Raw genomic sequence first — 24,893 nt, forward strand, 5'->3', positions numbered from 1 at the left:
TTTCAAATGGTATCCTCCTTCCTGACTTCCTTTCTGCAAACCCTCATTCCACCCCTAGTACACTTGCTTCTATGAGGATGCTCCCCCACATACTCCCCCACTCCCACCTCAATGCTCTGGCATTTCCCTACACTGGGGCATTGAGCCTTTAGAGAGCCAATAGCTTTTCTTCCCACTGATGCCAGATAAGGCCATCCTTTGCTACATATGCAGCTGCTGCCATGAGTCCCTTCATGTGTACTCTTTGGTTGGTGGTTTAGTCCCTGGGAGTTCTGAGGTGTCTGGTTGGTTGATATTGTTGTTCTTCCTATTGGATTGCAAACCTCTTTAGCTCCTTCAGTCCTTTACCAAACTCCTCCATTGGGGTCCCCATGATCAGTCCAATGGTTGGCTGTGAGCATCCACATCTATATTAGTAAGGATCTGGCAGAGTCTCTCAGGAAACATCCATATCAGGCTCCTGTCAGCAAGCACTTCTGTGTCTGGGTTTGGTGTCTGTATATGGGATGGATTCCCAGGTGGGGCAGTCCCTGGAAGGCCTTTCTTTCAGTCTCTGCTCCACTCTTTGTCCCTGTATTTCCTTTAGACAGGTGCAGTTCTCTGTTAAAAATTTGGAAATGAGTGAGTGGCCCCATTCCCCAACCACGGGCTTTGCCTAACCTCTGCATAGGATCTCTACAGGCTCTCCCTCAAATGTCCTTGTTGGGCATTTCAGCTAATCTCATCCTTTATCTATAGTTATTCCACATGATGATTTCAGTACATAGGCAGGAATTGTCAGTTACTTAGTTGCATGGGTTTACCCGTGCCTACAAGAATTTCTGTCTTCAGTCTCCCAAATGCCTGCTGACTGAATGAGTGCATGAGTGTAGTTGTAAAGCTTACTATAACTGTTAAACAATGATTCTTTTAATAATGAAAATATGTTTGTAAAAGTAGCAACAAGGCTAGGGTGTACTTTGGTGTAGAAGGCTTGGTAAGCAAAGATGAGGTCCTTAAATCTGATCCCCAGCACTGTGAAAAGAGAAATTCAACCAGTGAGTGCCAGTAATCTGTCATCTTCTTACAGTTTGGGTGTTAAATGTCTCCACATGAGGTTCATGTGTTTGAATCCTTGGTCCTCAACTGGTGACAGTTTGGGAAATTTATGGAACTGTTGAGACATGGGCTGTATAGGTAGAGAAAATACTTCATTGTGAACCCAGTCTGGTATCAGTATTCTGAGACTACAGAACCTCTGGAGGAGGGGCCAGCTGAAAGTGGATCACTCAGAATAGAAGGGTGTGTCTGTGGACCCTTAGGTGTGGCTCCATCTCCACAACCACTACAGGTTGTATGATCCTCATCTCCTTTTAGTTGCTCCTTGCCAGGCATTTGGTCACAGAAATGAGAAAGTCAACGATTACATATGTCTTATACTTTAGCTGACTTCAGAAAAACGTAAAAGCAGATGTAACATTTCAAACAAGTATCTTCCCTGGAATGGGAAATTTCCTCTTAATAACTTATCCTTAATTTTTAGACTCATATTACAAACTACATGACACAGGCTTTCATTATGTAGACCCTGCTGATATGGAATTTGATATATAGACAAAGCTGGCCTCAAATTTATAGAGAGTCTCCTGTCTCTGCCTCCCAAGTGGTGGGATTAAAGGTGTGGGTTAAGATCCTTGATTGTTATAAACTATTCAATTTGTGCTTAGCCAATCAACTGAAAGTTAAAGAAAAAATGTTCAACCTTCAAACCTCTAGAGTAGCAGTTCTCAACCTTCCTAATGCTGTGGGTCCTTTAACACACAAGAACTACTTGTGGTTTCTTTATGCTGTGGTAACCTCCAACCATAAAACTATTTTTGAAAATGTTGCCACTGTTATGAATTATAAATATCTACATTTTCCAATGGTCTCAGGCAACCTCTGTGAAAGGGTCATTAGACCCCCCCCCCAAAGGGGTTGTGGCACACAAGTTGAGAGCCACTGCTCTAGAATGACAAAAACCAAGAAAATGGATTCATTCTATATCAGGGAATACAAATGAGGGATCATATATGCATAAGACAGCAAAACCAATATAAACAAGTTTCTAATCACAATAAATAAAATGGTGATAAGATACATCATAAAAAAATAAAAAAAGGACCTCACAGGGCTAGTGGGACTGCTCAGTAGTACAGGGAATGCTCATTATGTACAAGATTCCCAGCATACTCAAATACAGAAAAAGAAGCGCTCATAGTGTGCTTTCCAAAATCCATAGAAGTATCCCTTAGAACTATCACAGTTAAACATTACTAGAAATATCTGAAAATACATGGAATTATAGAGGTTAGAGTAATTAAATGTGACTGTGAAAAACTCATAATAAACCATGAAATAATAGCTAATATCATTAACTATTAGTGAATTAAGTGAATTCAAAATAAAAGATTAAAAATTGTGATGTCAATAAATCTGCATTGAAATGGAAAAGACATATAAGATCCAGGGGAATCACCATCCCTGACCTCAAGCAGTATTACAGAGCAATAGTGAAAAAAAAAAACTATATGGTATTGGTACAGAGACAGGCAGGTAGACCAGTGGAATAGAATTGAAGAACCAGAAATGAACCCACACACCTATGGTCACTTGATTTTTGACAAAGGAGCCAAAACCATCCAATGGAAAAAGGACAGCATTTTCAGCAAATGGTGCTGGTTCAACTGGAGGTCAGCATGTAGAAGAATGCAGATCGAGAGAGGCAGACAAGCCTGGGAAACCAGAAGAGACTGCTCCCTGCACACACATCTCGGACGCCAGAGGAAAAAGCCAAAGACCATCTGGAACCCTGGTGCACTGAAGCTCCCGGAAGGGGCGGCACAGGTCTTCCTGGTTGCTGCCGCTGCAGAGAGCCCGTGGGCAGCACCCCACGAGCGAACTTGAGCCTCAGGACCACAGGTAAGACCAAATTTTCTGCTGCAAGAAAGCTGCCTGGTGAACTCAAGACACAGGCCCACAGGAACAGCTGAAGACCTGTAGAGAGGAAAAACTACACGCCCGAAAGCAGAACACTCTGTCCCCATAACTGACTGAAAGAGAGGAAAACAGGTCTACAGCACTCCTGACACACAGGCTTATAGGACAGTCTAGCCACTGTCAGAAATAGCAGAACAAAGTAACACTAGAGATAATCTGATGGCGAGAGGCAAGCGCAGGAACACAAGCAACAGAAACCAAGACTACATGGCATCATCGGAGCCCAATTCTCCCACCAAAGCAAACACGGAATATCCAAACACACGAGAAAAGCAAGATCTAGTGTCAAAATCATATTTGATCATGATGCTGGAGGACTTCAAGAAAGACATGAAGAACTCCCTTACAGAACAAGTAGAAGCCTACAGAGAGGAATCGCAAAAATGCCTGAAAGAATCGCAAAAATCCCTGAAAGAATTCCAGGAAAACATAAATAAACAAGTAGAAGCCCATAGAGAGGAGACACAAAAATCCCTGAAAGAATTCCAGGAAAACACAATCAAACAGTTGAAGGAATTAAAAATGGAAATAGAAGCAATCAAGAAAGAACACATGGAAACAACCCTGGATATAGAAAACCAAAAGAAGAGACAAGGAGCTGTAGATACAAGCTTCACCAACAGAATACAAGAGATGGAAGAGAGAATCTCAGGAGCAGAAGATTCCATAGAAATCATTGACTCAACTGTCAAAGATAATGTAAAGCGGAAAAAGCTACTGGTCCAAAACATACAGGAAATCCAGGACTCAATGAGAAGATCAAACCTAAGGATAATAGGTATAGAAGAGAGTGAAGACTCCCAGCTCAAAGGACCAGTAAATATCTTCAACAAAATCATAGAAGAAAACTTCCCTAACCTAAAAAAAGAGATACCCATAGACATACAAGAAGCCTACAGAACTCCAAATAGATTGGACCAGAAAAGAAACACCTCCCGTCACATAATTGTCAAAACACCAAACGCACAAAATAAAGAAAGAATATTAAAAGCAGTAAGGGAAAAAGGTCAAGTAACATATAAAGGGAGACCTATCAGAATCACACCAGACTTCTCGCCAGAAACTATGAAGGTCAGAAGATCCTGGACTGATGTCATACAGACCCTAAGAGAACACAAATGCCAGCCCAGGTTACTGTATCCAGCAAAACTCTCAATTAACATTGATGGAGAAACCAAGATATTCCATGACAAAACCAAATTTACACAATATCTTTCCACAAATCCAGCACTACAAAGGATAATAAATGGTAAAGCCCAACATAAGGAGGCAAGCTATACCCTAGAAGAAGCAAGAAACTAATCGTCTTGGCAACAAAACAAAGAGAATGAAAGCACACAAACATAACCTCACATCCAAATATGAATATAAAGGGAAACAATAATCACTATTCCTTAATATCTCTCAATATCAATGGCCTCAACTCCCCAATAAAAAGACATAGATTAACAAACTGGATACGCAACGAGGACCCTGCATTCTGCTGCCTACAGGAAACACACCTCAGAGACAAAGACAGACACTACCTCAGAGTGAAAGGCTGGAAAACAACTTTCCAAGCAAATGGTCAGAAGAAGCAAGCTGGAGTAGCCATTCTAACATCAAATAAAATCAATTTCCAACTAAAAGTCATCAAAAAAGATAAGGAAGGACACTTCATATTCATCAAAGGAAAAATCCACCAAGATGAACTCTCAATCCTAAATATCTATGCCCCAAATACAAGGGCACCTACATACGTAAAAGAAACCTTACTAAAGCTCAAAACACACATTGCACCTCACACAATAATAGTGGGAGATTTCAACACCCCACTCTCATCAATGGAAAGATCATGGAAACAGAAATTAAACAGTGATGTCGACAGACTAAGAGAAGTCATGAGCCAAATGGACTTAACGGATATTTATAGAACATTCTATCCTAAAGCAAAAGGATATACCTTCTTCTCAGCTCCTCATGGTACTTTCTCCAAAATTGACCATATAATTGGTCAAAAAACGGGCCTCAACAGGTACAGAAAGATAGAAATAATCCCATGCGAGCTATTGGACCACCACGGCCTAAAACTGGTCTTCAATAACAATAAGGGAAGAATGCCCACATATACGTGGAAATTGAACAATGCTCTACTCAATGATAACCTGGTCAAGGAAGAAATAAAGAAAGAAATTAAAGACTTTTTAGAATTTAATGAAAATGAAGGTACAACATACCCAAATTTATGGGACACAATGAAAGCTGTGCTAAGAGGAAAACTCATAGCGCTGAGTGCCTGCAGAAAGAAACAGGAAAGAGCATATGTCAGCAGCTTGACAGCACACCTAAAAGCTCTAGAACAAAAAGAAGCAAATACACCCAGGAGGAGTAGAAGGCAGGAAATAATCAAACTCAGAGCTGAAATCAACCAAGTAGAAACAAAAAGGACCATAGAAAGAATCAACAGAACCAAAAGTTGGTTCTTTGAGAAAATCAACAAGATAGATAAACCCTTAGCCAGACTAATGAGAGGACACAGAGAGTGCGTCCAAATTAACAAAATCAGAAATGAAAAGGGAGACATAACTACAGATTCAGAGGAAATTCAAAAATTCATCAGATCTTACTATAAAAACCTATATTCAACAAAATTTGAAAATCTTCAGGAAATGGACAATTTCCTAGACAGATACCAGGTATCGAAGTTAAATCAGGAACAGATAAACCAGTTAAACAACCCCATAACTCCTAAGGAAATAGAAGCAGTCATTAAAGGTCTCCCAACCAAAAAGAGCCCAGGTCCAGACGGGTTTAGTGCAGAATTCTATCAAACCTTCATAGAAGACCTCATACCAATATTATCCAAACTATTCCACAAAATTGAAACAGATGGAGCCCTACCGAATTCCTTCTACGAAGCCACAATTACTCTTATACCTAAACCACACAAAGACACAACAAAGAAAGAGAACTTCAGACCAATTTCCCTTATGAATATCGACGCAAAAATACTCAATAAAATTCTGGCAAACCGAATTCAAGAGCACATCAAAACAATCATCCACCATGATCAAGTAGGCTTCATCCCAGGCATGCAGGGATGGTTTAATATACGGGAAACCATCAACGTGATCCATTATACAAACAAACTGAAAGAACAGAACCACATGATCATTTCATTAGATGCTGAGAAAGCATTTGACAAAATTCAACACCCCTTCATGATAAAAGTCCTGGAAAGAATAGGAATTCAAGGCCCATACCTAAACATAGTAAAAGTCATATACAGCAAACCAGTTGCTAACATTAAACTAAATGGAGAGAAACTTGAAGCAATCCCACTAAAATCAGGGACTAGACAAGGCTGCCCACTCTCTCCCTACTTATTCAATATAGTTCTTGAAGTTCTAGCCAGAGCAATCAGACAACAAAAGGAGATCAAGGGGATACAGATCGGAAAAGAAGAGGTCAAAATATCACTATTTGCAGATGACATGATAGTATATTTAAGTGATCCCAAAAGTTCCACCAGAGAACTACTAAAGCTGATAAACAACTTCAGCAAAGTGGCTGGGTATAAAATTAACTCAAATAAATCAGTTGCCTTCCTCTATACAAAAGAGAAACAAGCCGAGAAAGAAATTAGGGAAACGACACCCTTCATAATAGACCCAAATAATATAAAGTACCTCGGTGTGACTTTAACCAAGCAAGTAAAAGATCTGTACAATAAGAACTTCAAGACACTGAGGAAAGAAATTGAAGAAGACCTCAGAAGATGGAAAGATCTCCCATGCTCATGGATTGGCAGGATTAATATAGTAAAAATGGCCATTTTACCAAAAGCAATCTACAGATTCAATGCAATCCCCATCAAAATACCAATCCAATTCTTCAAAGAGTTAGACAGAACAATTTGCAAATTCATCTGGAATAACAAAAAACCCAGGATAGCTAAAGCTATCCTCAACAATAAAAGGACTTCAGGGGGAATCACTATCCCTGAACTCAAGCAGTATTACAGAGCAATAGTGATAAAAACTGCATGGTATTGGTACAGAGACAGACAGATAGACCAATGGAATAGAATTGAAGACCCAGAAATGAACCCACACACCTATGGTCACTTAATTTTTGACAAAGGAGCCAAAACCATCCAATGGAAAAAAGATAGCATTTTCAACAAATGGTGCTGGTTCAACTAGAGGGCAACATGTAGAAGAATGCAGATCGATCCATGCTTATCACCCTGTACAAAGCTTAAGTCCAAGTGGATCAAGGACCTCCACATCAAACCAGACACACTCAAACTAATAGAAGAAAAACTAGGGAAGCATCTGGAACACATGGGCACTGGAAAAAATTTCCTGAACAAAACACCAATGGCTTATGCTCTAAGATCAAGAATCGACAAATGGGATCTCATAAAACTGCAAAGCTTCTGTAAGGCAAAGGACACTGTGGTTAGGACAAAACGGCAACCAACAGATTGGGAAAAGATCTTTACCAATCCTACAACAGATAGAGGCCTTATATCCAAAATATACAAAGAACTCAAGAAGTTAGACCGCAGGGAAACAAATAACCCTATTAAAAAAATGGGGTTCAGAGCTAAACAAAGAATTCACAGCTGAGGAATGCCGAATGGCTGAGAAACACCTAAAGAAATGTTCAACATCTTTAGTCATAAGGGAAATGCAAATCAAAACAACCCTGAGATTTCACCTCACACCAGTGAGAATGGCTAAGATCAAAACTCAGGTGACAGCAGATGGCGAGGATGTGGAGAAAGAGGAACACTCCTTCATTGTTGGTGGGATTGCAGACTGGTAAAACCATTCTGGAAATCAGTCTGGAGGTTCCTCAGAAAATTGGACATTGAACTGCCTGAGGATCCAGCTATACCTCTCTTGGGCATATACCCAAAAGATGCCTCAACATATAAAAGAGACACGTGCTCCACTATGTTCATCGCAGCCTTATTTATAATAGCCAGAAAATGGAAAGAACCCAGATGCCCTTCAACAGAGGAATGGATACAGAAAATGTGGTACATCTACACAATGGAATATTACTCAGCTATCAAAAACAACGAGTTTATGAAATTCGTAGGCAAATGGTTGGAACTGGAAAATATCATCCTGAGTGAGCTAACCCAATCACAGAAAGACATACATGGTATGCACTCATTGATAACTGGCTATTAGCCCAAATGCTTGAATTACCCTAGATCCCTAGAACAAACGAAACTCAAGACGGATGATCAAAATGTGAATGCTTCACTCCTTCTTTAAATGAGGAAAAAGAATACCCTTGGCAGGGAAGGGAGAGGCAAAGATTAAAACAGAGACTGAAGGAACACCCATTCAGAGCCTGCCCCACATGTGGCCCATACATATACAGCCACCCAATTAGACAAGATGGATGAAGCAAAGAAGTGCAGACCGACAGGAGCCGGATGTAGATCTCTCCTGAGAGACACAGCCAGAATACAGCAAATACAGAGGCGAATGCCAGCAGCAAACCACTGAACTGAGAACAGGTCCCCTATTGAAGGAATCAGAGAAAGAACTGGAAGAGCTTGAAGGGGCTCGAGACCCCAAAAGTACAACAATGCCAAGCAACCAGAGCTTCCAGGGACTAAGTCACTACCTAAAGACTATACATGGACTGACCCTGGACTCTGACCCCATAGGTAGCAATGAATATCCTAGTAAGAGCACCAGTGGAAGGGGAAGCCCTGGGTCCTGCTAAGACTGAACCCCCAGTGAACTAGTCTATGGGGGGAGGGCGGCAATGGGGGGAGGGTTGGGAGGGGAACACCCATAAGGAAGGGGAGGAGGGAGGGGGATGTTTGCCTGGAAACCGGGAAAGGGAATAACATTTGAAATGTAAATAAGAAACACCCAATTTAATAAAAATGGGAAAAAAAGAAAGAAAAAAAATGTTTCTATAAAGAGACTGTAAGTTGACGATTTCCACTTCACAAAATTAATAACAACATAAAATGTGGAAGTTACATCACTGTTAGGAAATATTTACACAGTAGATACTCACATATCAAGTTCATGGATATATAATTCATAATGCATGAAAATAATAAAACAAATATAGAACACAAGAATAGATGAAAGATATAACTAGGTGACTTCTAGAAAAGAAACTTTCAGTATTTCTCTACTGTAATTAATTAAAGCCCATTAATTAAGTCATTAATTAAAGCCCATGCCTTTAATCCTAACAGTCAGGAAGCAGAGGCAAATGGATTTCTGAGTTCAAGGCCAGCCTGGTCTATGTATAAGTTTCAAGCCGGCCCAGGCTACATAGAGAAACTTTATCTTACAATAAAAATTAAAAATGTCTTTATCTCCAGATTAACAGGGAAACAAAAAGCAACTGTGCAAAAACTTACTGGACAATATTAAATGAAAGTAGAATATGAAATCTGAAAACCTATAACTAATTGCATATAAAGTATATCTTGGTAAAACCACATTTAAAAGGAATATGGTCAATAAAAGAAATACAGTAGATTTAGAGATAAACAAAACTATATGCTAACAAAACATACAGTTAGCAAAACAGTTATAGAAAGTTGGTCTTAAAATCTCATGTTTATAGAAATATGCTTATATGTAGAAAAACTAGAAAATTTAAAATGGTGTATTATCTATTTAAAAAAGTATAACTTTTGTTGAATTTGTTCTCAATTTCAGTTATCAAGTACATTCTGATTATTGTAACCCTCTTCCTCTCAAATTTCCTTAGCCCCTCTCCTCACAATCCCCTGTGAAATACTCTATCCCATTCCTGAGACCCGCTGAGTTTAACCAGAATCATGTGTGGGACCATGGGTTTGTAGACTATTGGACACTTCAGTGAATACACAACTGAAGATATTGACTGCCCTACCTTAGAATCCATCAGTAAGTAATACTTACTTCCTCCAGGAAGAGGTAGGCCCTGTGGGCTCCTTTCTAAAACATGACTGACTACTGATGAACTCAGTATTGTATAAGTCCATTGTAGACATCCACAGATGCTGGGAAGTTATAAAGTCAATATTCATAACCTTTTCCCCTATCTTCTTGCTCTTGTATTCTTTAGGTCTCACTTCAGTAATGATTCCCCAGCCTTAGAGGCAGTGGTATAAATGTCCTTTATTTTGGACTGAGCACTCAACTGTCACTTAAGAATAGTGTGCTATCTTTTATAAAAATATATTTTTTTATTTTTGAGATTATAAGTATATTATCTTTTAACAAGCAAGTAGAAAATGTGTTAGTCTAACTTTGAAAAAAGAGTTAAGTCTATAGAGGTCATCACCAAGGTCATACAGATAGCAAATCAATCTAGGACTTGAAGTCAGGTGTTCTGACACCCACTTCAATATGCTTTCCTATTACACAACTTGGTATATTGGAATAAAAGTGACTGCTTTTGCAATCCCTCAGACTTATGTTCAAATGTCAGCTTCACAACTTTGTATTTAGGTAACCTTGGGAAAAATACTTAATCTCTCTGAACTTTAGCTTCAAAATAGATAAATACCAAGCCTACAAACTATAAAGACCAAGCAAAAAGTAGGAAAAAATGCTTCTTTCTCTGATAGTCAAGAAAATCCATTCTATGAATTGGCTAATTCTTGAAACAGTCTCCATGTTCAGCTCCACGCTTCAGGTTTAACTAAGTCTCTGTGTTGCTGCTGGTTCAATGCTCATTCCATTTGCCCATGGTTATTCCAAATACCCTGTCTTGCATGTCCTTGTGCTTCTCACCAGTCTGAAGGCCTATCACTTTTCTCTGTCTCGCTCAGTTCCAAATGTCTAGATATACAATGTGGTGATTTTACTACTAGAGAGTCACAACTAGCTTTTCCAGGCAAACTCTCAGGCTACACGCTCACCATGACCACAGAGGACTGGCTATGCAATACCTGTGCTGTGTTTTGAAGAGGAAGATACCCCCCTTTTTTTAATTGGATATTTTTTATTTACATTTCAATTGCTATTCCCTTTCCCAGTTTCCCGTCCATAAGCCCCCTATCCCATTTCCCCCCTTCTTCTATAAGGGTGTTCCATCTCCCCAACCACCCCCACTTCCCACCTCCCCACCCTGACATACGCCTACACTGGAAGGAAGGGGTCCAGCATTGGCAAGACCAAGTGCTTCAACTACCATTGGTGCCCAATAAGACCATCCTCTGCTACATATGCAGCTGGAGCCATGGGTCTGTCCATGTGTAGCCTTTGGAAGCTACTCCTTAGACCTATGTGGTGAAGGCTTGGTCTCCATCTGGTGGCACTATTTTAGAGGAGGTGTTGTTGACTGTAGGAGGTGGGGCCTAAATGTCAGTCACAGGGAGTGTTCCTGCAGTGTGTCTTATTCCCAGACCTCTCTTCTGATCTCACTGCTTCCTTTTGGCTCTGAAATGAACAGCAACCTCTTGCACATGGTTCATGCTCCTACAGCCATGGTGTTCCATTTCAGGTTAAGCTTATGGTGGTTCTCCTGATAGTTAAGGAGCCAAGGGCTATGCACTGAAATCTGTGAACCCTAGAGTCAAAATAAATCTCACTTTTGCATATATTTTGGAGACAGGTACAAAAACTAATACAGGTTCCAAGACAGTTTTTATAGGTTGAAATTAAAAGAAACACAGATATATCATCAATGTTTACACTATTTCCCCCAAGTAAATAAGTAAATCATCCTGAACTTACCGACTACGTTACTCAGCATGTGTTACCAAACAACAACTCGTACAGCAGCAACAACTAACACATACCAGTTAGACTAAACAACGGCAATTCACTCTGAAAACAGCATGCAGGCACGGTTTGGCTGTAAGAGCTTACTGGTTTGCAGATACCCAATTTCTTTTTCTGTTCTCCCAAGATCAAGAGGTGAAATGATGTTATCTCCACACCACTGTTATCTTTGATTATTACTTATCACACTCAAGGTTAGAGCTTCAAGATGGATTTGTGGAGGACACCAATATTCAGTACATACTGTCAATCACTGAGCAACTTATCTGCCCTCCCCCTACTTCTCTACACTCCCAGGTAAGCTTTATAAATGTTCCAGCAGGTCATTCTTACCAAGTGGGCATTTCACTCTGTGGAACACTGTGAATGTTATATTACCTGTAAACAAACAAGACAGTTCTTAAGATCAGATCCAGAAACCTTTGCTACCTGGTGTCTGTCAGTGGAAATGTCTGGTTTTTGTCCAAGATTACCTAGCCTACAACCTCCCTTGAAATTCCTGAAGCCCAGTGGGTTGGGAAAAAGTCTCTTAAATGATTGCCTTGACAATATGGCACCCCACTGGTAGGATTTCAAGCTCCCAATCCAAGCATACCAGTGTTTGTCTGCTAGCCTTGGCCCAACATCTGGAGATTCTGAAACTACTGAAAAGACCCAAATTCTGACCCAGGGAGAAAGTTTTCCTTCCAAGTTTGCTTATATCTGGAGTATTCTTTCAAACTTTAATCGCTTCTTCCTAGATAATCCCTCACAGTGATCATTTTGTATAACTACAATAATGGACACACTAGACATTTGTTAAAAACTACAGCTATGTAATACTAAAGAATGGAATTTTAACGTGTGGCTATTTATATCTACCAACACTGGGTAGTAATAATTTGTAAATGTAAGTCTATCATTTTGGTAATGCAGCTAACTAACATGATGTAACAAATACATCATCATGCTGCCAGATATGGGGAGGAGGGGGAGACTATATATGTAGGTGCATGGAAACTCTACACTGTCTGGGTCAATTTACTATGAATTTAAGACTTTTAAAAAATGTACACATAGTTCTAAAACAATGGTGTAAAAGTATCATAAAAGTTTTAATTTTTAATGATAAATATATAACTTTTTAACTCTTAAGTTTAGAAAAAATACTTAAAAGCATATCAGAAAAATACATGAATAATTAAAAGGTATAAAAATAAAAATAATGTTCATGTTTTTCCTTACAGAACTTATTGAGAACAATGTTTATTGTTTTGATTTTATACAACACTAGGGACTAAGCACATGGCCTGTACATTCTACAATATAATGTTATATATGTGACAGTTTTGTTTATTAAAACTCACACATTTGAAATTTTGCTAGTTCTTTTTTTATTGGATATTTTTATTTACATTTCAAATGTTATTATTCCCTTTCTTGGTTTCCTGTCCATAAGTCCCCTGTCCCATCCCCCTCCCCTTCTTCTATAAGGGTGTCCCCCTCCCCAATACCTCCCCCCACCAACATTCCCCTACACTGGGAGTCCAGCCTTGGCAGGACCAAGGGCTTCAACTCCCATTAGTGCCCAACAAGGCCATCCTCTCCTACATATGCAGCTGAAGCCATGGGCCTGTCCATGTGCACTGTTTGAGTAGTGGTTTAGTCCCTGGGAGCTCTGGTTGGTTAATATTGTTCTTCCTATGGTGCTGCAAACTCCTTCAGCTCCTTCAATCCTTTCTCTAACTCCTCCAATGGTGACCCCATTTTCAGTTCAGTGTTTTGCTGCTAGCATTCACCTCTGTATTTGTCATGCTCTGGCTGAGCCTCTCAGGAGACAGCTATAGCAGGCTCCTGTCAGCATGCACTTCTTGGCTTCATCAATATTGTCTAGGTATGGTGGCTGTGTGTGTGTGTGTGTGTGTGTGTGTGTGTGTGTGTGTGTGTGTGTGTGTGTATATATATATATATATATATATATATATATATATATATATATATATGCTGGATCCCCAGGTGGGGCAGGCTGTGAATGACCATTCCTTCAGTCTCTGCTCCAAACTTAGTCTCTATTATGTCCTTCTATGAATATTTTTGTTCCCCCTTTTCAGAAAGAGTGAAGCATCGTACTTTGGTTATCCTTTTTGAGCTTCATGTCGTCTATGGATTGTATTGTATACAATTTTGTTTATTAAAACTCATCCATTTGAAATTTTGCTAGCTTTTAAAAAGAGAACTTAAAGTTAAGTTATATGCCCTAACTCATTTGAGAAAGTTTTATCACAATGATTGAAATTGTTTTTTTATTGAAAAAGGTTTTTTTTCATATAATATATTCTGATAGTGTTTTTTCTCCCCCATCACTTCCAAGATCATTCCCATCTCCCTACCCATCCTACTGCAGACTGGTGGGAACTGAAGATATACAAGGGTAATTACCATACTGTGCACTGGAGGAAAAGTGTTTTTTCTCTTGAGATGGTTCATCATTATGGAAAATTCTACTAATTTCCAACGAAACCTATTTCTCGTCTTCCCAAGCATGTGTCTAGAGTACACTTCTCAATCTCTTACACTTAGATATAGTCATATTACTAAATTTAGAAAATATAAAACGGAAAGGGATGTGCATCATTACCTGCCTGGACTCATAAAATATCTTCATTTATGTTCCTTTTTAAAAAATCTTGTAACTAGTGGGGCTGGAGAAATGGCTCAGGGTTTAAGAGCACTGACTGCTCTTCCAGAGGTCCTGAGTTCAATTCCCAGCAACCACATACATGGTGGCTCACAACCATCTGCAATGAGATCTGACGCCCTCGTCTGGTGTGTCTGCCTCTAATTTCACCTGGCATTTATATCTGGCAGTTCTAAACCACGATGCTAATAAGGGCTGCTATGCACTGATTATATATTGAATTCTGGTAGCAGCTTGCAGGCATTCCTACTCAGTTGTTGAAGAGGACTTCTACATACAATTTATGATCTCCTTCACCACCCCACAACACATCAGAAATAACTCCAATGTCCAAGCACATTGCTTGTCTAGTAATAGTCTCAAAGCTCACTGACATCTAATATCAGGACAAGGTGCAGGATTCTGTAAGTACCTTATATCACCCTATAGCTAGAGTAGTTCTTACTCCTGAAGTATTGACAGTTGACAGCAATGTAAATATATAAATTGTGATCTTTCCTCACTAACTTCACAGGGAAAATTCTCTCCTGTTGAACTAGAAGTAAGCAACTCAAGTAGGCAAACACTTGTGAGGAAGTAATAAATGAGAAAATTTATATCTGACAGTCCATTTCTACCATAAAAATAAAGACTATGTTGTACCTGTCTTAATCAGAGTTAGTAGGGGTTGAGAAGAGTCCAGCCCCAATGTCATGTGGCACGTGTTCCAGTTTTTTTTGAAATTTGGACAACATGGAATCAGTCTACCACACCCCCATTTGTCTCTGTGTCTGCGTCTCTCTCTGTCTCTCTCTGTGTCTGTGTCTCTCTCTCTGTCTCTCTCTGTGTCTCTGTCTGTCTCTGTCTCTGTCTCTCTCTGTCTCTCTCTGTCTCTCTCTCTCTCTCTCTCTCTCTCTCTCTCTCTCTCTCTCTCTCACCATCTGTCCCCTTTCTTCTTCCCTTTCTGGTCTTCTCTTCATAGTCAGGGCTTCTGTATGACAGGTGACTAGAGTTTCTATTGCTCTGAAGAGACACCATACCAAGGCAACTCTTATAAAGGAAAATATTTAACTGAGGCTGGTTTACAGTTCAGAGGTTTAGTCCACTGTCAATAAGATGGGAAGCATGATGGCACACGGGCAGACATGGTTCTGACGGAGAGCTAGCTGAGAGTCCTACATCCAGATCAGCAGGCAGCAGGAAGAGGGTGACACTGGGCCTGGCTTGAGCATCTGAAACCTCAAAGCCCACTCCCAGTGACACACTTCCTCCAATAAGCCAACACCTACCCCAACCAGGCCACACATACCTGCTGTAATACTTCTTTGAGTCTATAGAGGCCAATTTCATTCAAACCACCACACCAGGCAAGTACTACTGGAATAAAAGAACCATGAGTCCTCATTTGATGATAAAATGCCACACTACTTTCTTGAATGTGTACATTACAGAGAACTTCTGCTGCTGTACATTGCTGCCAACAGTTGACATTGTTCACATTTAATCATTTGAATTGGTAAGAAAGAATTCCTCATTGTAGTTTTAATTTACATTTCTCTGTTATTGGTGGAGGTGAATACCTTTTCATGAATCCTTCAGTCATTTGAACATTTTTATCTTTATTTACCTGTTGCTTTGGCCACTCACTGCTGAGGTCATATCAGCCTGTAGCCCATCACTCCACACTCTGCACACTTGTTCTGTCTGAATGCTGTGGTACATCTTCTGCTATCTAAGACTTCTTTGTGTACTTTCCCTTCTGGGTTTTACTTTGGTTTTAAAAACCAGTCATATTCCTCTAATTATTTTTAAGTCTTACTTATTACATGTAGGACCCTAATATACTTGAACTGGATTTTGATCATTTCATGAAAAAGAGAAATTTATTTATTATGTTTACCATATAGAGGATTTTAATAATGTTATATAAATTTGCATAAAATAATTGTTCCACATTTAGGATAGACCCTGTTTCACTCTTTTAATCTACTGAGAACAGTGTTCATATGAAAAGGACAAGTTCCATTTCATTGTCAGATGTGTAAGAACATAGGAAATGTTTAGATGACCATGGCTAAGTACAGTAACTTATAATAGGGTGAAGCTATTTTAAATTGATTTATTTGGTTCAAGTACCTTCAACCAAAACCTTTCTAGGTATCAGAATTCTACCAAGATCTTAGTCAATACACAGTATCAACCACACATACCACGCAAATGAAAAGGTAGAAAACAATAGAAGGATTTAAAATTCTTGTAAACACATGTTCAACCTGGGATATTAAAGACAGGAAACAGAACATGTCCTATATTCCAAATTTTAGGGAAGAAGTTTAAGCACTGAGCTGGTTAAATGAGAGTTTGGGATATGAAAAACATGGATTTTACTTTTCCAATTTGGGGGGAAAGAGAACTTGCAAACAAATACTACTGCTGTGTAGCACATCTACTGCTTATAAAATAAATAATACAGTACCAAAATTCCACATTTTTAGACAAAATTCCACATCAATACATCATAGAATATAGAGGTGTAAACTGAATTCCACAAAACAAAAGCCATTCCTATGTTGAAGGTTCTCCAGGGCTGACAATATAGAAATTCATGACTGTGGAGTTAGAATGTCACTGAGCCAGAGCCTATCTATCTTGGGCTCACTTTAATCTCTGTAATGGCTATTAATTGCCACCCACTTTTGACCCACTGTTCTGTGACTATCACTTGACATTCTGGGGATGTATTAACTTAACTAACCATTGGCTTTCTTCCACCCAAAAGTGATGTCCTCAGATGAATAACATTTAGAGCATAGATTTTGTGGTTTGCTGGACTCCACCTGGAGTTCCCACCAACTCTTTGGAAAGCACCTTTCTTCTGTTCTTTAGCAACAGAAGCGCAATGATGTCTCATGAATCACACTTCTGCCACGTTAGAGCATGGTGGGAACCAGCCACTCATTGGCTCCTGAATAACAAATCTTCTTCCCTTTGAGGTGAGGGCTCTGTTTTTCATTCACAGAAAAAAAGGGTTCCAGAAAAAGAAAAAACATATTTGTAAAATACTGCTATAGTCCACTAATTTCTTTAATGCCAGAAAATAAACAAGTAGAGTTTATTTGACTTTTAGACATTTTCTCAAACACAAGTGTTTATAGGACACAAAGTTCTTCAAATTCTCAGTGTCTGGCACAATTATAGTACATTCTAAAATTTTGTAGACAAAACCAGCCAATGAAAGTTAAAAACAAACAAAAACTATATTATACTATGACTTAGATACATCTTCCATGCAAATTAAATATTACATCACAGGTATAAATTATTAGATCAGATTCTTAAGGTTTCTGCATCTCAATAAAAACATGAAAATCTATAAACTAGTTAACTAGCTTGCAGTTCCTACCTCTCTCCTTAGCTGATGTCTGGGGTTTTCTTTCCAAATATCTGCACCTTACCTGTCAGTTCTTTAAGTGGTTTTCCACTTAAGTTGCTTTTCTGTTAACATTCTACATGTTGTAAGCCACGCCATTCATTTTGTAAGTCTTAATACTTGATGATTCCCAACTTCACTTCTATCACAAAGACACCACTACTACGATTTTGACCTATGTATCAAACACGTCCTTCATCTTAATCCTCATCCCACTCTTTACTCAATATTAAATTTTATTTTATTGGTGGGTGATATTGGAGTTTGTACCCAGGGCCTCCTAGGTGCTAGGCAAAGACCCTGCTACAATACTACCTACTAACCCTCATTTCCCTCTGTATCTAATAATTACTCAATTTTCATTACCATTTCATTCCCATCGTAAGGCTGCTTCATCAGAAAAACACGTTCTAAGGTGTAGTGTCTGGGGCATATTTCTTTCCTGTATGGTCCCACGATACATTCTATTTTTCCCATCACATCATTCTAGCATGTTACATTCTGTGTTTTCACCATATTATAAACTGAGACCATATATGCATTTTATTTCATTTATCACTAAATCCCTAGTACCTATTTAAATTTTCCAATTTACATATTTATTTTTGAGATAGGATCTTGTCACATAGTTCAAACTGAGCTCAGAGTCACTGCACTGCTCAGGCCATGGATGATCGTCTGACCTCCACCTTCCCAAAGCTGACATGACAGATATATATTACTATACTTGTCCCTAGTAAATATTCTGTGAATAAAGTATTTAAATGAACAATGTCCAGTTTGATATATTTATTATACTGCCAAATAGGACATGAAACAGAAATCTTGATATTATATCCAGGAAACAAAAGAGCAAAAGATTAATGGTACAATTGTTTAAGAAATATGTTAATCACTTAGGGCTGGAGGCACAAATCATAAAAGAATGTGTAATTTACATGCTCAAGGGTCTGGGTACAATCTCCAGCATCTTCAAAAGAAATAAAACAAACAAAAAACAATTATTTACACAGACTTATGTCCATTGCCATAAATGATCACCTTTAGAAACTGTGTTACCCTTTAGCATATCAAGGATAATTAACATGTTGCATGTTATTTAAAAGAAAGAAAAGCAGAAAGTGAGGGGACTGTCATTGTTACAGTGTGAACTATCGTCCACATGCTTCTGTTGTGAAGACATCTTCTCAAGTTGGTGGTGCTCTTTAAGGAACCCAAGGAATCTTTATGAGGTCAGGTAAATGTGTGTGTGTGGGGGGGGTGTCACTGAAGGGAGCCTAGGAAGGTCTCCTCCTGGCTGTTTACAGTGCATTGTCTCCATATGTTTCTGTGCTGGGAACTGGGCTCCTCTGTAAGCTTTCTCTGCCATAATAGGTCGAAAACATCCAAAACTTTGAGTCAAAATAAATCTTTGCTGGCTTAATTTTTTAATGTCAGATTATACGATGAGAGAGATGCAGAAGTAACTAATTAGGGATGAAAGAGCCACTTGCTGACAGAACTACTAAATTGATAGCTTGATAGCTATTATGAGCCAGGTGGTGAGCAGTTTCAATACATAATTTTACATGTACATCCATCTCAAAGTAAGAAAAACAAAAAAGCATTGGATTAAATACTAATGCTGAGAAACTAAAAATGTATACAAAGAAAATCACTTTATCATATGCTCAAAGTGATGAAAAAATAAATGTATACATTTTCTGCCTGCTATTGCACACACAAAAAAAACCTTATATATACTCTGTGCATACCTGTGAATGCTATTATAACTTAAATTTCTAGTCATTAGTCCTCATGGCTATGTGGTACAGCATGGGATTTATCTGCTTAGGGGCCTGGGCAAAATCTCAGGCATACAATATAGGATACAATGGGCAACAGCCATTGTAAACTTTCATGACGTGATATGCAATGGGTTTTAATGTACACTAACTTTCAACTTTCATAAGCAAAGTAGTACCCAAAATTAAGGCTCAGAAAATTTAGAAGTGACTCTAAAAAGTAAAATGGTCTTTCATGGAAGATCTGAGCAAAACATAGAGCCATAATTGCCTTCGTTTCAGCCATCCTGTGGCCTCTCATAAACTATGCACAATGAAGAGCAAAGCTCCACAGTAAACAGAGGCCTTGAAGATGCGATCAGGTAACAGAAACAACTCGGAAAATGACATGAATGAATGTTCACAAAGCTGAGACACTTTTCCACACAACTATACTATACGGGATTACATTGTGTTCTACCATTTTGTGTTCAACACTAATTTTTAAAACTATCATAAATAATTTTAAACTATTCCTTTGAAGGTCACTACATCTGGAGGTGAGGGTCAGCAAGAATGACAACAGGCCAAATACCTGCGGTCTCTCATCCACCAATAAAACTTTATTTACACATCACCCTGAAATATCTACAGTGTCCGTTCCCAATGCTGGTGCTGGGTGTCTGCTATATACAGAAAAAAGAGTGATTTGAATTTTCCCAAAGAAGTATTTAGGATGTAACCTCAACTGCGATTAGAAACGGGGTACTGTTTCTCCTTGAAATATTCCCTAGTTTAGCAAAGTTGAAAAGGGGAAAAATGAAAAGTTGGTAGAGAAGGTAAATTAACTCAACTTAATCATCCTACAAAGTCTGTGTATGAGTTACTTGTTGGTGCTCTGCTGGTGTGATGGTGTGAATGAAAGTGGCACAATGGGCTCTTGGGGATGACACTATTAGGGGGGGAAGCCTTCCTGGACAAGGTGTGGCTTTGTTGGAGGAGGTATGTCACTAGAGGGGGGGCTTCGAGGTCTCAGGAGCTCAAGCCAGGCCTAGTGGCCCAGAGTTCTCTTCCTGCTGCCTGTCGAGTGGATCATTTGTCACCAGCACTATGTCTGCATGCCACCATGCTTCCTACTATGACAACAACGACCCAATCCTCTGACCTGTAAACCATCCCAAATTACATGTTTTCCTTTGTAAGAGTTGTTGTGCTCATAGTATCTCTTCACAGCAACAAAACCTTAACTGAGACAGAAGGATACTGATAAAAAGCAACTTAGAGGTGAGCTGGGTTTATTCGAGCTTAAGGTTCCAGTCCATCACTGTGGGAAAGGTGTGTAGCAGAAGTACCAAACTAGTCTGGCAGGAAGCAAGGTGATCAGGGTGAACATTTCATCTTCTCACAGGAAAGAAGTAGAGGGAGAATGGGAAGTAGGGCCAGATTGTAAATCTCTAAACCTGTCTAGGAGACATACTTCCTCTAGCAAGGACTAGCATCTACAGATCTATAGCTTCTCAAACAATGCTTCTAGCTAGGGACCAACCATTCAAACAGGTGAGGCCATTGAGGATATTTCACATTCAAACTGTTATATATATATACACATACATATATATATATATATATATATGTATATATATATATATACATACACATACTATATATGTATGTCATGTATGTATGTCAAAATACCATATAATGCATAAATATGTAAATGCAATAAAATATAAAGTCGACATAATTATTTTAATGACTCCAGTTGTCCTCTTTAAACTTTAGGTAGAAAATCTTTATTTCTTTAAAATTATTAAAGATAAATTACTGAGTCAGTCTCTAAGATGATAGCTACAGTTTCCTTAAAACAGCCCAAACCTATGATGGTTAATGTTGGTTGTCAATTTGGCAGGACGCAAAACCACCTAGGAGACAAATCTCTGAGCATATTTACTAGGGGGTTTCTTGATTGGATTAAGTGTCCCACTGTGGGAACACCAGTTTGTGCACTGGACTGTAAACTGAGCTGAGCGTGAGCACCCCTCTCTCTCTGCATCCTGTCTGTGGATGCCATGTTACCAGCTGCCTCATACTTCTGTTGTCATGACATCTATTCCCTGATACTGTGAGTCAGATAAAACGTTCCTTCCTTCAGCTGTTTTTGTCAGGTGCCATTCATGGCAACTATGATGTAACTAACACAAATCCCAAATCTGCATGGATCTAGAAGGAAAAATATTTCTTCCTCCAGGTTATATACCAAAACTAAACTTCTATAAGTGAATTATCTTTTTTCAGTCAGGCTGAAGGCTGGTCATAATACCCAGTGGATGCATTTAAAAAAAAAAAAAAAAACACCTAAATAAGCATTAGAATGTCAGGCTTAAATTCAGACCCATGGCAGTTCCAGAAAAGAAAAAGAGAACAGAAATATTATAAGAAACTGTTTGACTTGAATTTCCATAATGAAAGAACTTTTGTTATGAAAGTACCTAGCAAAGCAATGTAAAAATGTTCAAGCCAAAGCTCGTTATGGTGAAAATTCCAATATTGAGATAATAAAAAAAGATTATAACATGTTTTCCAGAAGGAAAAACTATCACATGCAAAAGGTATGACAACTATAATGTTGAAGCAGAGACTGGATGGGGAAGACAGGAGACTACAGTATCATTTCACTTGTAAAACACCACACAGAGACTGATACGCACATGAAGCAATACTAATGTAAGTGAGTACTAATAGATAATAAAGGGCCCAGGGAGGCGAGCCTGTGATAGACCACTTGTGCAGCATGCATGATGCCCTGGACTTGATGACTAGTAACACGGAAGTAAACAAAAAACACAAAATAAATGAATAAAGGCAAAATGAACAAAGGTTTACTACACACCAGGCATTCTATTCTGTTGAAATATATTAACTTATATATTACTTAGCTCCCACTGCACCGCCGAGTCAGTGTCCAGCCTTCTGAGCACACTCATTTTACTATGTGATCTAGCCTCTCCAAACTAAAGGGAAAGTTAATTCTTAAAAGAAGGAAAGAAAACACTATTTGCATGTTCCCTACCTTGTCAATCTGTTTCCAGACCAACTAAAATTAAAAGTCTCACATGGTCAATCAAAAGACAAATGTCATGCTACTCTCCTAAGCCACCAAATAACATGTGTGTGTGTGTGGGGGGGGGGTTGAAAGTTGACAGTATTTGCTAATACTTCATTATTTATTTGCTTATTTATTTGTATAAAAGTACTTTACATAGTATGCTTATGACTTGGCACTAAGCAAAAGTACACAGCCTAGATTCCCTGGGCTGAATGCACTGCCAATCCTCATCCTAAACATAGAAAAGAAGTTGCATACTTGTACATCATCACTATAGACTTACATACAGGAGAAATAACACAAAATTTCATTAGGGTTAAAAGGGGCACAGCTGCTGTTTTTCTAAATTATCCCATCTAATCTTGTCACATTCTTCTAGCCAGATGTCAAAACATTCCCTAGGCTAATTCTCTAAGTCATTTACATAACAAATACAGAGAAGTGGGGGGAAAAGCCACACCTCTTACTCTTCTTGCCTTACAGTCTTTACCTTATATCAGAACTACACAACTGCTCTGTGCTTTTATATGCTTCTGCAGTTGGCTTCATGCATAGTTTACCACCTTTCATGACCTATCTTCTGGTTTGTGTTAATCCATTACTTCAGGGATTCTGGTTTTAACGCAAGAAAGAGAAAGAGAGATGTACTGCTTTTGAGTAATTGTTCTCTTTCTTGGCAACATCTCTCTTGGGACTAATGAGTCAGACTCTAATATCTAAAGACACCTTCAGAATGCATCCGGCATTCGCCTCCAGTACCGTTTTCTCTTGAGTTTCTCTTACTCATGCGGCCCTCCATCACTTCTTCGTGTTTATGCCTGTCAAGTCCCTTAGCTGTGACACTTGTGTCATGAGGGGATCTGGTTTGTATTTGGTTGCTCGATGGTAGCTGCAGCAACCAGAATTGTCCTGAGGCATGAGTGATCGAAACATCCTCATCTTTTCCCAGCATCCTTGTGCACAGGGACGCCTGACGTTGATCTGTGTTACAGAGTTCGCAGTGCTTCCACAGTGCTTCCAAGTGTCAGTCAAGTGTCACAGTGACCCCCCCCCCTCCAAAGCCCTCCCTCCCGGGGCAGGTGGGACACCTGACAACCCAACCTCCAGGGGTGCGCGCACGCGCTCAGGCACTTACCGTCTCCTTGGCAGCAGCCACCGGGATGGGCAGCAGCCCCCTGCCGCGGGGCGATTCGTCCAGCTCTGGGGCCACTAGCTCCGAGGGGTCGGCTCTGGGGTCCCCATACAGCTGGTAGCACACAAGGCCGACCAGCCCCCCGCCCGCTGCCGCCGCGATGCTCAGCTCACCCCAGCGCCGCCGCCGCCACGCCGCCTCCGCTACGGCCCCCTCGTCCTCTTCCCGGCCGGAGAAGGGCCGACCCGACATCCCCGGAGCCGTCCCCGCAGGCCGCCCCCATGGCGAGAGGAATGGCTGCTGAGGGGCGAGCGTCGGCGAAAGCCGAGGCGGCGGCCACAGAAGCCTCCGCAGCGCAGCCATAGCGGGAGCTGCGGGCCCAGCCGTGGGGAGTGGGGGCGGGAGAGGCGGTCTGAAATCTCGCGAGAAGTCGGAGCAGCGCTAGCGCTTGGAGCGGACGAGCTGTCGACCGTAGCCGGGACCCGGCTTACCCGAGAGCAGCCTTTGGATACAGGCGCACGTTGGAGAGAGCTCGAGGGCCGCCCAAGTCCAGGCTGTTCTCCATCGTGCTTCCCCAGCCCCGCCACGCAGTAGTAGAGGACAGTGCCCGTAGCCACGGCAACTAGCAAGGGAGCCCAACACCCGTGAACCGCTGGCCGGCGGAACTCCAGGAGCCGAGGCTGCGGGGTGACTCGGCGCCCCTCGGAGAGAGGCCCGGCTGCTCTCTGTGTTCTGCTCCGTGCTGGATCCTTACACGGTCCGAGTGCTCTGTGGTTGCATGCTGATGTTTGCTTCAAGTCATAAAGACCGCAGTTCTGAATTAATATTTGTGGGCTACATAAGGATGGCTTCTGGACTTTGGGCAAAGACAGGCTAATGATTTATAATTAGTGTTAATATTTTTAGGAAACACTAGTATACCTGAGAACCATTGCTCAATGTAGAGGAGGCCAAAGGGGAAAAATGGAAAGAATCAAAGGAGGAAGTTGATCGTGGAGAAGGATTAATTCAAAAACAAGTCCTGAGATTTTGAGATTT

At 40.0% G+C, this 24,893-nt stretch overlaps 1 protein-coding gene across 4 annotated transcripts in view; it reads right to left on the bottom strand.

Moving 5' to 3' along the window:
* Micu3 (mitochondrial calcium uptake family, member 3) overlaps positions 1-24,674 on the bottom strand; it is an 89,601-nt gene extending 64,927 nt beyond the window's left edge. For 3 of the 4 annotated variants that reach the window (XM_039094721.2, XM_008771293.4, XM_006253200.5), the window contains exon 1: positions 23,859-24,674. In XM_039094721.2, coding sequence (XP_038950649.1) covers positions 23,859-24,218 — 360 coding nt within the window. In that variant the 5' untranslated portion in view covers positions 24,219-24,674. The remainder of the gene's footprint in view (positions 1-23,858) is intronic. The other variant, NM_001191892.1, reaches the window with a different exon arrangement.
* Between the last annotated feature and the right edge of the window lie 219 nt (positions 24,675-24,893).

Source organism: Rattus norvegicus, chromosome 16, assembly GCF_036323735.1.
Source record: "Rattus norvegicus strain BN/NHsdMcwi chromosome 16, GRCr8, whole genome shotgun sequence".
Taxonomy (NCBI): Eukaryota; Metazoa; Chordata; class Mammalia; order Rodentia; family Muridae; genus Rattus; species Rattus norvegicus.